At 38.6% G+C, this 15,000-nt stretch overlaps 1 protein-coding gene and 1 long non-coding RNA gene across 2 annotated transcripts in view; one reads left to right on the plus strand and one right to left on the minus strand.

The window, feature by feature from the left end:
- LOC149134696 (uncharacterized) overlaps positions 1 to 9,361 on the plus strand; it is a 10,111-nt gene extending 750 nt beyond the window's left edge. Inside the window, exon 2 of the mRNA XM_089355810.1 lies at positions 8,693 to 9,361. Within this exon, the coding sequence (XP_089211936.1) occupies positions 8,693 to 9,361 (669 nt within the window). The remainder of the gene's footprint in view (positions 1 to 8,692) is intronic.
- LOC106871382 (uncharacterized) overlaps positions 1 to 15,000 on the minus strand; it is a 28,435-nt gene that overhangs the window by 10,140 nt on the left and 3,295 nt on the right. The gene's annotated exons all lie outside the window — the stretch shown is intronic.

Below are 15,000 nucleotides of genomic sequence, written 5' to 3' on the forward strand. Positions count from 1 at the left end.
TCTCTCTCTCTCTCATACATACATACATACATACATACATACATGCATGCATACATACATACATGCATGCATACATACATACATATTGAACTTCCAACGAAGGAGCCTTGGATCTAGGTCAGAAACCGGCTCCTTCTCTATTGGCAAGAAATCTTGAAATAAAACTGAATAATGACATACATACATAGATACATACATACAGAGAGAGAACGGGTAGAAAGAGGAGGAGAGAGAGTGAGAGAGGGGAGAAAGAGAGTGAGAGAGAGAGAGAGATAGAGAGAGAGAGAGAGAGAGAGAGAGAGAGAGAGAGAGAGAGAGACTGATATAGATATATATAATGTGGGTATATGATAAATTTAAAGTATCAAAACTTTAGCTTTTAAAGTCTTCATTGTGAATCTACAAAATTACATAAATATCGTTTGTTATGTATATTTGAATATATATATATACACATGTTTGTATAAACATATATTCTTACATACAATAGAAACATAGCTGTATAGTTTAGAACTTTGCATTGTAACTACAAGCATTTGGGCTTGTTCTCTCAATGTGGTATCGTGCGCAAGTACCTTTTATTAAAGCTTCAGGTTGGGCAATGCTGTGCGAATGAAATGGTTGATGGAAAACTGCATAAAAGCTTATCATACCCCACCTCTCTCTCTGTGTATACATTCATACATACATCCATACATACATGCTGATAGCTGTATAAACGATTGAAAATGGAACTCAAATACTCCAACATGTTGTTTGAAGTTTCGAAGACGCAGGGATAACTGCCGATGTCGTCAGATGTTCTGGATCTGAGTTAGTCATGAAATCTCTTCGAAGTCACAATATTTAAGGCTTCCATTGAGCAGTTCAAAGGAGCACTCCGTCGCTTACGACGACGAGGGTCCCAGCTGATACGATCAACGGAACAGCCTGCTCGTGAAATTAACGTGCAAGTGACTGAGCAATCCACAGACACGTGTATCCCTAACATAGTTCTCAGGGAGATTCAGCGTGACACAGAGTGTGACAAGGCCGGCCCTTTGAAATACAGGTACTCATTTTTGCCAGCTGAGTGGACTGGAGCAACGTGAAATAAAGTGTCTTGCTCAAGGACACAACGCGTCGCCGGGAACTGAACTCACAACCTTACGATCGTGAGCCGAATGCCCTAACCACTAATCCACGCGCCTTCACTGATCAGTTCATATTGCGTGGATGAATTGTTGGAATTGCTATCTCTGATAATTCCTCGTAGTATAGGAGATAATGTAGTGACCTCCTACTTGGCCTCTAGTGAGATTTGACACTGCAGTGATGATAGATAACAATGGAAAGGAATGTCCATACTGTTCTAAATGGCGGTTGGACTGATGGTGTCATGTTACATATCAATATTTCTGCAACACCACTGGGACACTTAGTGCTGTGTCATGCTTAGCTGTGTGATGCATTCATAGCTGAGCATTAGCGCTGGTAGACTGCGCTAGTCGTATGAGAGAGAGGGTAATCTTACTATAGGCAGGTTTAGAGATTATTTACTCAGCAGCTGTGTATTGTTCAACTAAAATAAACAACCTTTCTGGTGACTAATTCGACAGGTCATTTCATTTATAGATTATTTCATTGATGGCAACTATACGATGGCTTAGTTTTCTTGTTAATGGATACTGCAGTTGTTGCAGTATGTGCACTTTCTCACGGAAACAGAGTTGACAATTACAAGGTTCAGGTGAATTAGAGGAAGCAGTGTGAAGGACAGTCCATGTGTTGAGGAGAAATAGCTTCATCAGTCCCAGAGTTTCCAGACGAAGCGGGGTCGAGAAGTAAAGATTTTCCTCTTCTTGCATTCAAAAGGGTGCGAATGTTGTCTTAAACTTCCTTTGAAATCATTGGCTGTAAGATCCGTGTAGTTCCTCTGGGAGCATCGGATGAGGTGTTGATAGCTCTATAAACCGGAGCCTTTGAGAGGTAGTATCCTCTAATGAGCAGCTGGTGGTATTTAGGCAGTGACAGGCTGGAGTATGAAAAAGAGTCGGTGGATATGTAATTTTCCTTTTGTTGTGTGCGATTTTGGACGCGATATTACCTAAGCATGACTAGCTCACTTGACATATAAGCATCAAAGAGTATGTGATAATAATGGGTTTATAGGAAATGTCTAATTCGGGACAGGAAGTCTCTAGTTATTTTTATGGAAACACCTAGATTAAACAGAGGATTGAGCCACATTACTTTTCAATTTCTAACTCTCTTTTGGTGGTTTTTGGGTGGGCTGAAGGTTTCTTATCACACACAAACCTCACAGTGAAGCCACTCTTCGCTAGCGTACTGTTATAGTAGAGTGCAGTCCTGTCAAACAGCTCTCTATTGGTTGATAAATAGAAATTTTCCTTCTGAAGCCTATGGTTATATTTTTAATAACAGCCAAGGTTGTTTAGAGTCCTTATGGATGTAAGCAATTAACTCATTGGGCTTTCTGTGGAGGTACTATTTAGAGTGGTTTTTCAAGTGTAGCGTGACGTTCGGGAAGTTGACCTTGGTTTAGTTGGTGGTAGTAGTTATACTTATGCTGAAAACTTCGCTGTAAGATTTTTCTGAACTTATTCAAGGCATGACTGTTCATACTGCTTAAGATTGTTTAAGTGTTTCCCCTCTCTCTCTCTTCCGCCGTGTGTGTGTTTGTGTTTGTGTGTGTGTGTGTGTGTGTGTGTCTATATATATATATGTATGTGTATAATATACACATGCATGTGTTATATATACATGTATATATATATATATATATATATATATATATATATATATATATATATATATATATATATATATATCCTTTCCCGAGCGTCCAGTAACACAATCTGTATCACGTCCTCACGTTGTTAGTTTTTGTTGTTGTTTTTTTGTCTTTTTCCTTTTTTGAACCTATATATATATATATATATATATGGGGTACCCAAAAGTAACCGGAAACGTTCTCTCTGGGACAAACTCATTGTAGTTTAGGCTTCCGCCGCTAGAAGCCTCTTGATACGATCCCCAGGCATCAGTCTGCCGACTGGCGTCGTCTGCTAGGTTTGTACACCCCCCCCCACTAAAAAAAACTCAAAGCATAAAACAAAATAAAAACGTCACAAAAAACAAACAAGAGACAGAGACAGGCAAGGGAACAACAAACAAGGTGCATTAGTTTGACGCTCTTGAAAAATGGAAGAGTCTTTGGCGTTTCGAGTCTTCGCTCTTCTACAAAAAAGAATGAGGAGAGAAAACAGATGGAGAGAGGAAAAAAAGGAGGGAAGAAAGGTGTTCGGATTAACGGCTGCAGATAGTACAGGCAGAGCTGTGTGGTTAGGAAGCTCGGATCCTAACTATAGTTTCGGGTTCAACCCTCAAGTGTTTTCTGCTACTGCTCCGGGCCTACCAAAGCCTTTTGAGTGGATTTGGTTGGCCAAATCCATCGTATATATATATGTGTGTGTGCACGCGCGCGTGTATGTTTATGTATGTTCTTGCATAGGTGTGAATGCGCGCATGTGTGTGTTAGTATCTTCTTGTTTTGACATCGTGCCATAGTTATAAATGAGTGCAACCGTCAAACAAGTAGCGCCATCTATTTTCCAATATTCTTCGAAAAAATGGCTGGCCATGGGGAAATATTACTTCGCTTGGAAACAAATGAGGATTGGCGACAGGAAGGGCATCCAACCGTAGAAATTTTGCCTCAATAAACTCCGGTCGACTCATGCAAGCATAGAAAAATGGGCGTTAAACCGATGATGATGATGTTGATGATGGGGATGAGGTTGATGATGATGATAATGATGATACACACATACTCACACGCACCCAAGCATATATACATAAATTGTTACAAAGATATAATAGCCATGCAGACATAGTGGCGAAGATATAGAGAGAGACAGGCAGTAATGTAGATGTATAAATTGAACGATGTTAGTTGTTATTATCACAATGAAAAGTGAATTGACGAAGCATAAAGAGACAAATATGACAGATATGAGTCGAAACGAAGAAGCACCTCATTAACACACATCTTAAGCGGCATCCTTCCCACATAAATGTGTATAAGAACGGGATGACTCACTCCTTTGTTACTTCCACTGAATAGCGATGGAGTGACTTACCAGTTTTGGTCTAACGAACATTGTTTTGGTTCTCAAAATGTGCGAATATTACACACACACGCACGCACGCACGCACACACACACACACACACACACACACACACACACACACACACACACACATACACACACACACACACACACACACACACACACACGCAGAGTAATAAAGTCCATTACATGGTAGTTGGTTTTCTGTGTACGGTATTCCATTATGAATTATGGACTAACAAATGTCATAGAGAACACTCTCAACTATGAGGTGGTGGATGTGAGTGACTAAGGAGGTAGAGCGTTTTCTAGAAAATGTTCGAGAAGGTGCTCAGATGTGTAAGAAATCAGCGTCTAAAATTGATCATTGCTCCAATGTAAATTCCAGTGGGTTCGTGTGGTGGTAACTACATTATAGTGTGAGCAATGGCACCCTTAGGTATTTTAAAGTTGCAAGTTTACTTATCGCAGGTTACGGGCAGTACACTATTAGTCACGTGGAAATAAGTGTAGTTAACGCTATTATTAGGCTTATGATTAAAACTATGAATTTTACCATCATCGTTATTAGCATTAAAATTGTTGGCATAATTATGATTATTCTTACAAGTCATACTGGTACATATATTATTACAGTTGGCATTAATACTCTTTGCGCATAATTGCTCTTACTACATGTATTCACGCTACCGTTATTAATAGTAGTTTTAGCCCCAGTATATAGATATTTCTTTTTATTATAGGCACAAGGCCTGAAATTTGGGGGCGGGAGATAGTTGATTATATCGACCCCAGTACTGTGCGTGTGTGAATGTATGTATGTATGTATATAACAGTAAATAACGTGTTTGCATATATATATATAGGGAATTCACAAAAAAAAAAAAGACGAAGACAGGTGGTGTAGACAGCAAACAGATGTATTAGTATAACGCTCGGGAAGTGAAAAAGTCTTTAACGTTTCGAGCCTACGCTCTTCCACATAAAGAATATATATATATATATATATATATATATATATATATATACTCTTTTATTCCTTTACTCTTTTACTTGTTTCAATATTTTTTCTCCCATTCAAATTCCGCCGAGGTCGACTTAGTTGAACATGGCCGCCTATATTTAAGAGATGAGGAATTATGTACATTATTTACATATTTACAAAGGCGAAACATGTCGCCCCCTCAAAATAAGGGTAGAGGAACATCGCAAAGCTGTGACACGAGGATATATTGATAAATCGGGTATAGCTGATCAAGTATGGAAAAATGGAGACCACCTCCCCCAGTGGGATGAAGTTAAAATAATAGAATGAGAACACCACTGGAAAATACGAAAACTAAAAGAAGCAGCACATATGCTAGGACACAATAATCTCCTAAGCAGACCGAGTGCAGATATGAATAGCATATAGGAACCGGCATTAAGGAAGGATAGGAAATATTAGATTTATAAGTATGTTATCAAAATGAGTTATCGTTTACGTAACTATTTTTTAAAAATCACTGTGGATAAATGCCAGCAATGAACTCAATCTCTCCAATATTTTAATTTCTAGACAGAAACAATCGGGGGCGGGGAGTGTGGTTGCAAAAAATTCATAATTTCTCAAGTTTTCTTTTTTATAGTATATAAATGTGTTTATGCGAGGTGGGGATATTGAAAAATATCAATACATGCAAGAGTGATAAAGAAACGAGGAGGGTTGTCTTTGGATGTGCTAGAAACATCAGCCAAATCGCCTTTAAGTCACTCACTTTTCCCTCTGAAAATATTAACAATTTTTTTTAAACCGAAAAGGCTACTCCCATAGTTTAGAAGTGCAAAACAATTGGCCAAAATTGGTCCGAAGTGGGATGATAAGGGAGGGATTGTGAAAAAATTAGTTTTCAAAACTTTTTGTCACACAAAGATGTACCCCTCCCAAACCCCATCATTTCAAAAGGCTGTTGTTTAAAAACAAAATGGGGATATCCCCGTCAAAACAGAATAGTTCTAACTTACTTGGTCTTCTTGATCCAAAATTCAGTTTTACCGAAACTCCTCTCTCCAACCCCTCGGAAAAAAATTTTACCCCCAAATTTCTTTATAATCGTAATCTATGTTGTTTGAAAGGGATTTGTATGAACTTTCATTAAAAGATACCCATTTTCCTGAAAGTTATTAGGAAAAAAGAGCAGGTCGTGTGAATTTTCCGAAACTCCTCTCTCCACCTCCTCGGAAAAAACTCCTTCCCATAAATCTCTATATACTCTGAAGCCATAATATTTAAGCGATGTTTTGTTAAAAAGTATCCATTTTCTGGATATTATGAGGCAACAAAGTCTGGGGTGTATACATCTGTAGTAATGTCCTTTTATCTATACGAATCTTTCAGCTCATGTTTATTTCATTCTTTGTTTGCGAAGTTCTCTATCTCACAGACACACTGTAAAGCTTAAAGATGGGCTGCTAAATTGAAATCTCTATGCTGCTTTGAGGGGAAGGTAAAACTTGACAAACTCCTTCTTCCTCCGTTGTTGGACAACCGTGATGTTTGTTTAAAAAAGAGAGATTACGACTGTGATAAAATAATGAAAGCAATATTTACTAAGCAAGTGAGCACTATTATACCCCCAAAATTAGACATAAAATATCATAAAAGTTATTAGAATTAGGAATCAAATGTAAAAATATTATCAAGTGGCTAGCAGGAAATCGTCCGGAGGGCGGTCTTTCTGCTAGTATATATATATATATATGTACACACACACACACACACACACACACACACACACACACACACACACACACACACACACACACACACACACACACAGATATATACATATTTATCTTATTTCTGGTCCTTTCTGTGCTGTTCCAGGATTTACTCCCGTAGAGCGGGAAGATCCCCTTAATATCACTATGATGGCTTAGTACTTAATCCTGACTCCTTTGTACTCTCTAATCCTGTCCCTTTGATTTATATATATATATATCAAAAGTTAAACAGAGAATGGAAAAATAGACGAAACTGGTTGTAAACATAAAAGACAGAAAAGGGAGATATGTATATCTATATAATATGTATATCTATATAATAAAAATGTGTGTGTGTGTGTCCGCCTATAGAAAGAAAAACTACAGCGTGGATTTAAAAACTAGAAAGCTAATTCTTGTGTAAAATTTCACAACGAAGACAATGGAAGTGGTCCCGAGTCTCTAGCGGCCCTCCGAAGGGAGCTGCTGGCCCTTTTCCAATATATGCAAAATCACATTTCAAAGATAAATGAAGGATCTAAGAGATTTAATTTTAATATGCCACTTCCAAATTAACAATAAATAAATGAAGGAGCTAAGATATATTTTTTATCGGATTAACATAATACTTTTTTTTATCGGTTTCAGCTTAAAACTGCGGTCATGTTGGGGCACCGCCGTTTTGCTACACTGTTATTATTGAGAGCCTTCTCTGATATGTAGAATTTGGTAAATCAGGGAGTTTGATGTCGCTACCCTCATTTGCGCCTCCTGCCGTGAGGTAGGTTCATCTAGGACTCTCGACAGGAAGAGAACCAGTTTTGTTTTGAAAACACCTACATCCACTTTGTGGAGGTCCTTCAGGCTCTTTGGGAGAATATTAAAAAAGCTGTGGGCCCTTGAAATCCAGGCTGTTGCAGTAACTGGTCCTGAAGGGCGACGGCATTGTTGGGATCTTTGGCACTGTGCAGTGGCGACCCGTTCTGGCATTTGTGAAGCTTTCAATGCCAAAATTTGACACAGGATTTTTCCGACGTATATTATTGCATATCTCTCCCATCTTCGCCCCAGGGAGTAGAGTCTTAGCTGTCTCAGCCTTTCCTAGTAGCTGAGCAGTTGTATTGAGACGATCTTCTTTGTGAATCTTCGCTAGATTGCTTCAAGTTCCGCTGTTAATTTTAAACTGTTGGGGGGCCATAGTTAGGAGAAATAGTCCAGGCGGCTGAGGACGAATGTCCTCCAGAGGAGGTTTCCTTCTCTTTGGTTCTGAAGGTTCTCAGGATCCAGTCAGCCGTCTGCACTTTGTCGCCATCTTGGTAATGTGCACTTGGAAAGAGGTATTATCACTGATGTCGATACCCAGGTACTGCACTGATTTAGGTTCTGGGATTGTAATCTCCCTTGGGTCAGTGTACTCCGTAAGTTTTTCGCTCAGTTTTGGGTGCTGGTAGTGCATGGCTTGGAATTGTCCAGTATTACACTGCATATTATTGTCCTCAGTCCATCTGTAAATTGCGTCCAACTTCTGCTGCAGGCGTGCAACATTGCTAGGGTTTTGTATTCTGCATTGATTGATATTGAAGATCGCGTTGTCTCAATGGGAGGGAAAGAGCTCAGCAAATTTGGCTTACCTGAAACTCATCGAAATGAGATGAATAATTTGATCACAGAAGTTTTGCGACAAATTACATATGATATTTATTCATTAACAAGATTCCTTGAAGAAAATGTCCTGAAACTTTTGCCAGACCAACAACGTGCATATACAACAATCATTGACTAAGTGACACATAAGAGAGGAGGCATATATTTTTTAGACGCACCAGGAGGAACTGGAAAACTTTTGTTACAAATTTAGTGCTAACCAAGTCCGGCAGAAAAAGGAAATAGCCTTAGCTGTAGCGAACTCTGGAATCGCCGCAACTTTACTCCCAGGAGGTCGAACAGCTCACGCAGCATTCAAGCTGCCATCCAATCTAACTTCAAATGATGAACCTCTCTGCAATATTAGTAAAAGTTCTTCTTTAATTCAAGTTCTCAGGAAATATTCTTTGATCATATGGGACGAAGCTACAATGTCCCATAAAAAATCAGTAGAAGCTGTTAACAGAATGCTGCAGGATTTGCACAGTTCCAATTGTTTGATGCGAGGTGTGACAGTAGTACTTTCAGGTGATCTCAGACAAATTTTGCCAGTGATTCTCAGTGGAACAAAGGCGTATGAATTGAAAGCATGCTTAAAATCTATTTTATGGAAACATATCAAAGTGTTAAAGCTTTCTACAAATACGAGGGTACATTTGCATAGGGATCATCTGTCAGAACAATTTGCCCGTACTATTTTGCAACTTGGAGAAGAAACGCTAGATATCAATCATGAAGGTGACTTGAATCCATCAAAAATCTGCACCTTAGTCAGCTCGGTTGGGGAACTTATTGAAAAAGTTTTTCCAAGGATAATTTCAAATTGCACAAGTGCTGCTTGATTGTGCGAAAGAGCAATCATGGCACCAAAGAACGTTACCGTGAATAATCTAAATGAAAGACTCAAGAACCTTTTACCAAGAAACGAACATACAAATCTATAGACTCTGTTGTGGATGAATCGAGAATTGTTAGTTACTCGGTTGAGTTCTTAAACTCACTGCAGCCACCAGGAACTTCGCATGCTTTCCATCGAAAATAGGCGCTCCAATCATACTTCTGCACAAGACTTGTTGTCAAGAAACTAATGAGGAATGTCATACAGGCCACAATATTTTCTGGCTGTGGAAAACGTGAAGATGCTTTTATTCCTCGCTTACCTTTAATACCTTCCAGCATGCCCATCGAGTTCAAATGACTTCAATTTCCAATACGTCTGTCTTTTGCGGTGTCCATTAATAAGTCCCAAGTTCAGATTTTGAAAGTTGCTGATTTGCAATTCGAAGATGTCTGTTTCTCACACAATCAGTTATATGTTGGGACATCCAGAGTAGGGAGCAAGGACAGTCTTTCCATTTTTACCCTACTGGTAAAATCTTCTATAAGGAAGTTTTTACCATGGGATCAACAAGCTAAAATTTGCAGAATGATTAATAAATTTGAATTGATATTTTCAACGTCACACTAAGAAAAGCTATTTGTACTTTTGTTTGTTGTAATACTTAAGTTCAATAAATTATAGTACATATTCTTTTAGTTTCCCCGAACTTTTATTTACTTATCTTATGCTAGACATAAGCCAAAGCCTGTGCGATGTTTGCTTCATTTATAGACTGAAATACTATAGATCATAGATCATACGTTTATATGCACCCATGATAACATTGGCCAGATGAAAACAGCTCTATTGTCTACATGAAAGTTAACAACCATTTCTTATGTGTGTTCAATACAATCTTAGTGAATAACTTTTAATATTCATAGAACAATTTTGGCAGCTTCTTTTAACCCAGTTAATGACAGGTCTTTCTGCTAGTACACACACACACACACACACACACACACACACACACACACACACACACACACACACACACACACACACACACAAGGTATAAGTTAGAAGTGTTAAGCCCTCTAAGGGATAGAAGTATCCAGGGGCACTTTTGGTAATTACCTCCATAAGTATGGTCCTTGGTGTAAGGTATACGACAGCAGGTAAGAAAAGGTACACTTATGTATATGTGTGTGCGCGTGTGTTTGTGTGTGTATATATACATGTTTGTGTGTGTGTGTGATGGTTGTCGTCTCATATGTAGCCTGATTATTCTGATATACTTTCATACGGGCAGATACCTTAAGACTTTATAAAATACAAAACAGATCTTGAGTAAGTGATGAATTTCCTATTTATCTATTGCGCAATGATCTGAAATGTACGTATTAAATGCATTCAAAGTATCATTTGTTGGTTTGCCTTCATTTTACATCCATACATACATATATACATACATACATACATACATACATACATACATACATACATACATACATCCATACATACATACATACACTAGGTGCAAACATGGTTGTGTGGTTGATAAGCTTGCTTTGCGTCCAGGTGATTTTAGATATAGTTCCACGGTGGGGCTCCTTTAGCAAGTGTTTTCTACATCTCCGGACCGACTGATATTTACCTCCGCCAAGGAAGGAGGTTATGTTTTCATTGGTGTTGGTTTGTCCGTCTGTCTGTCTGTGTGCAAAATAACTCAAAAAGTTGTGAACGGTATTTGATGAAACTTGCAGGAAAAGTTGGTAATGACATAAGGAACAGATGATGAAATTTTGGTAGTGATCCGCGAATTTTTATGGATTCTTGAAGGATTTTTCATTTGTTATATCTACTTTACATGAAGTATTACGTTACGTTCTTTGATTATCTCCCTTGAAAACACGTTCATCATTTCCACGTAACCTATGGTGGCGTTGCTGATTCCAAAGTTTATTTTCGTTTCTTTATTAGTAATTTTACTCGCGTATCTATCTTAATATGAACTGCTTGGCGGAGGTCTGCGGAGGATGACTATTGGGATCGACTCAAAAAGCTCAGGCTTTGCTCCCTCCACCGCCGCTGTGAGCCCTATATCTTCTGTATGATATGGAAAATATTCCATCAACATTGCCCATCTTTAAAATTCGTCCGAGGCTTGGTCCCCGTACCATCCGTCCACTACAGAAATGTCCGTGTCATATCACAACACCTCAATTGGCCCTGCTATCTTCAACATCGTACCAGACACACATAAAGGAGGCAAGTGACTTCACGGCGTTCAAACGATTCCTAGATGATTACCTCCAACAAATATCAGATAAACCACCCACACCCAGATATGTCTCTGAAAACAATAACCCTCTGCTTGAATGGGCTACGGTTCCCCAGAGCTGACTGTGTATCTCTTCCAGGTGGTGCTATTAAATTAGACATGGCTTGAGTCAGCTTCGGCCGAATCTTATCTAAGTAATCTAATCTATGCTGTAACCTATTAATCAAAGCATGACAACGTGGGTAGAGGCTAATATCTTAACATTTCTGATGGTCTTAAGTATAAAAAAAATATTAAAGATTTATATAGAACTACATTCAGAGTATGTGTATAAGGTATTGTGTTCTATCCTCAAACTGTTCCGTTTTGTAGATGCAATTTTTTTTTTATAAAGAACTCCGAAATTAGAAAAATCAAAAATCTGCAACAATCTCGGTCCCATGAGCGTAAAGAACAGTGCAACAGTGTAAAGAAACTGGTTGTGGTGATCGTAGTTTTGACGGTGATTGTGGTGAAAACAGTTACAGTGCTGATGATGACGATGGTCGAGATAAGTATGGGAGGAGGATAAAATAGTATCGGTGGTTATAGCGGCGACAGGAGCGGTGTGATGTGTGATGCTGAGGTGATGGTGGTAATAGTGGTGTTGATGCTAGTGTTAGTTGTGTGATGGTGGTATTGTAGTGGTTGTACTGGTTGTGGTGGTGAAAGTGACTGTGTTATTTTTTTTTTTTACCCCCGCCAAGGAGGTTATGTTTTTGCCGACGTTGGTTTGGGAAATTGGGCGATTTTCAGCATGCGTGTATATGGGTGGAAATGAGCTGCTTGGCCGAAGTCTGCGCTCTCCGAGTGCTTTTCTAGTTTTGGTAAGTGAATTTGGTAGACGGATACTATATAGAAGCTCGAGGTACACGTGCGTGCATGCATGTGTGTGTATTTCCGTTTGTGTTTGTTCCCCATATCACTTGACAAGTCATGTTGGCTTGTGGGCATCTCCGTAACTTAGTGACTTCAAAAAAAAATGTAAGTACTGGACTCGATTTGTTTAACTAAACCCTTCAAGGTGTCGTTAAAAAATAAAAGATAAAATGTAGCTTTTCAGTAATTGTAGTTAGTGGCCTCTACTCGACCGGGCTGAACTGGAGCTAAAGAACATCAAAATACAGAACAAAGAGTAGCCACCTCAAAGAAAAAAAATCGGATTTGTTTCGAATAGTCTGTTGTTTAGATTTCCGAAATGTGTGAAATAAAACGGAAACAGAATGCGTGAGTAGCCGGAACTATGACTAGTTAATGAGTTAAGCAAGTGAACAATAAACACATAACTATATGTCGGCGGGCAATGATCTTTCTGATGCCATGTAAAAATTCCGTAATTCAGAAATACGCACACGCGCACGTATACATACTTACGTGCAGAGGTACGTACACACACTATCTATCTATCTATCTATCTATCTATCTATCTATCTATCTATCTATCTATCTATCGAGTCCTGAGTTCAGTCCCACTGCGTTGCACCTTGGGCAAGTATCTTCTACTATAGCCTCGGGCCGACCAAAGCCCTGTAAGTGGATTTGGTAGACGGTAACTGATCATAGGGTTGCACCTAGAAAGTTACCCTTCCAGGCACAAGTCCGGGCAAGGTTGTTTATGGAAGACCAGCAGTCGCCCATGCATACCGGCCTCCCCTCTCTATGCCACCAATGTTATCCAAGGGAAAGGCAAAGGCCGATACAGCTTGGCACCTGTGACGTCGCAACTCATTTCTACAGCTGAGTGAACTGGAGCCAACGTGAAATAAAGTGTCTTGCTCAAGAACACAACACGCGGCCTGGTCCGGTACTCGAACTCACAACCTCACAATCGTAAGCTCGACGTTCTAACCACTGAGCCATGCGCCTTCACACACACACACACACACACACACACACACACACACACACACACACACACACACACACACACACACACACACACACACACACACACACACATATTTGTGCATGTGTCTGTGTTTGTCCCCACCATCATCGCTTGCGATGTGTTGGTGTGTTTACGACTCCGTAGAATAGCGGTTTGGCAAAAGAGACCGATAGAATAAAGTCCTGGGGTCGATTTGTTCCACTAAAGGCGGTGCTCCAGCATGGCCGCAGTCAAATGACTGAAACAAATAAAAGCATGTATGTATGTATGTATGTATGTATGTATGTATGTATGTATGTATGTATGTATGTATGTATGTATGTATGTATATATATATATATATATATATATATATATATATATATATATATATATATATATATATATATATATATATATATATATATATATATATATATATATATATATATAGTCGTGGATGTGTGGTAAGAAGCTTGCTTTTCAACCACATGACTCTAGGTTCAGTCTCACTGCGTGCATCTTGGGCAAGAGTCTTCTACTATAATCTCGAACCGACCAAAGCCTTGTGAGTGGATTTGGTAGATAGAAACTGAAGGAAGCCTGTTATATATATATATATATATTAATAAATCTAAGGGTAGCAAAAACATGTTGAAATTCTTTTTGCTGACAGTGGTCTAGCGAGAAGAAAAAAACTAGTCAATAGACTATATATTATTCATATAAATACACACAGTCTACATTTAAACACATAAGAGAGATGTCCATAATAGTACATCTAACCCGCTAGAAGGAGCAGTCAAACTCCAAACCACAATTAGGGATAATTTCGAAAGGGAATGAAAAATAAAAACATTTACCATCTATTTCCTGAACTATAGTTTCAAGCTATTTTCAGCAAAATAAAATAATTTGCCAAGATTAACATATACACACGAGGCAATACATAGAAAATGGCTCGTGCTTATATGTTATAATTTTTCATATCTACCGCGCATGTGCGGTTTGGAGTCTGACTGCTTCTTCTAGCGGGTTAGATATCTTATTATGGACATCTCCCTTATGTGTTTAAATGTACACTGTATGTATATATATATATATATATATATATATATATATATATATATATCTATATATATGTATATATATGTATGTATTTATATGTGTGTGTGTGTCTGTCCCCCCCCCCCCCCCCGCCATCACTTGACATCCGATGCTGGTGTGTTTATGTCCCCATAACTTAGCGGTTCGGCAAAACAGACCGATAGAATAAGTACTAGAGTTATAATGAATTAGTCCTGGGGTCGATTTCTTCGACTAAAACCCTTTAAAATTAGGTGCTCCAGCGTTACTGAAACAAGTAAAAGGATAAAAGGATATATATATATATATATATATATGTGTGTGCGTGTGTATGCATATATTTATGTATGTGTGTATATATATATGTATACATATATGTATATAT

This window comes from Octopus bimaculoides, chromosome 7 (genome assembly GCF_046866305.1).
Source record: "Octopus bimaculoides isolate indiv1 chromosome 7, ASM4686630v1, whole genome shotgun sequence".
NCBI classification, from domain to species: Eukaryota; Metazoa; Mollusca; class Cephalopoda; order Octopoda; family Octopodidae; genus Octopus; species Octopus bimaculoides.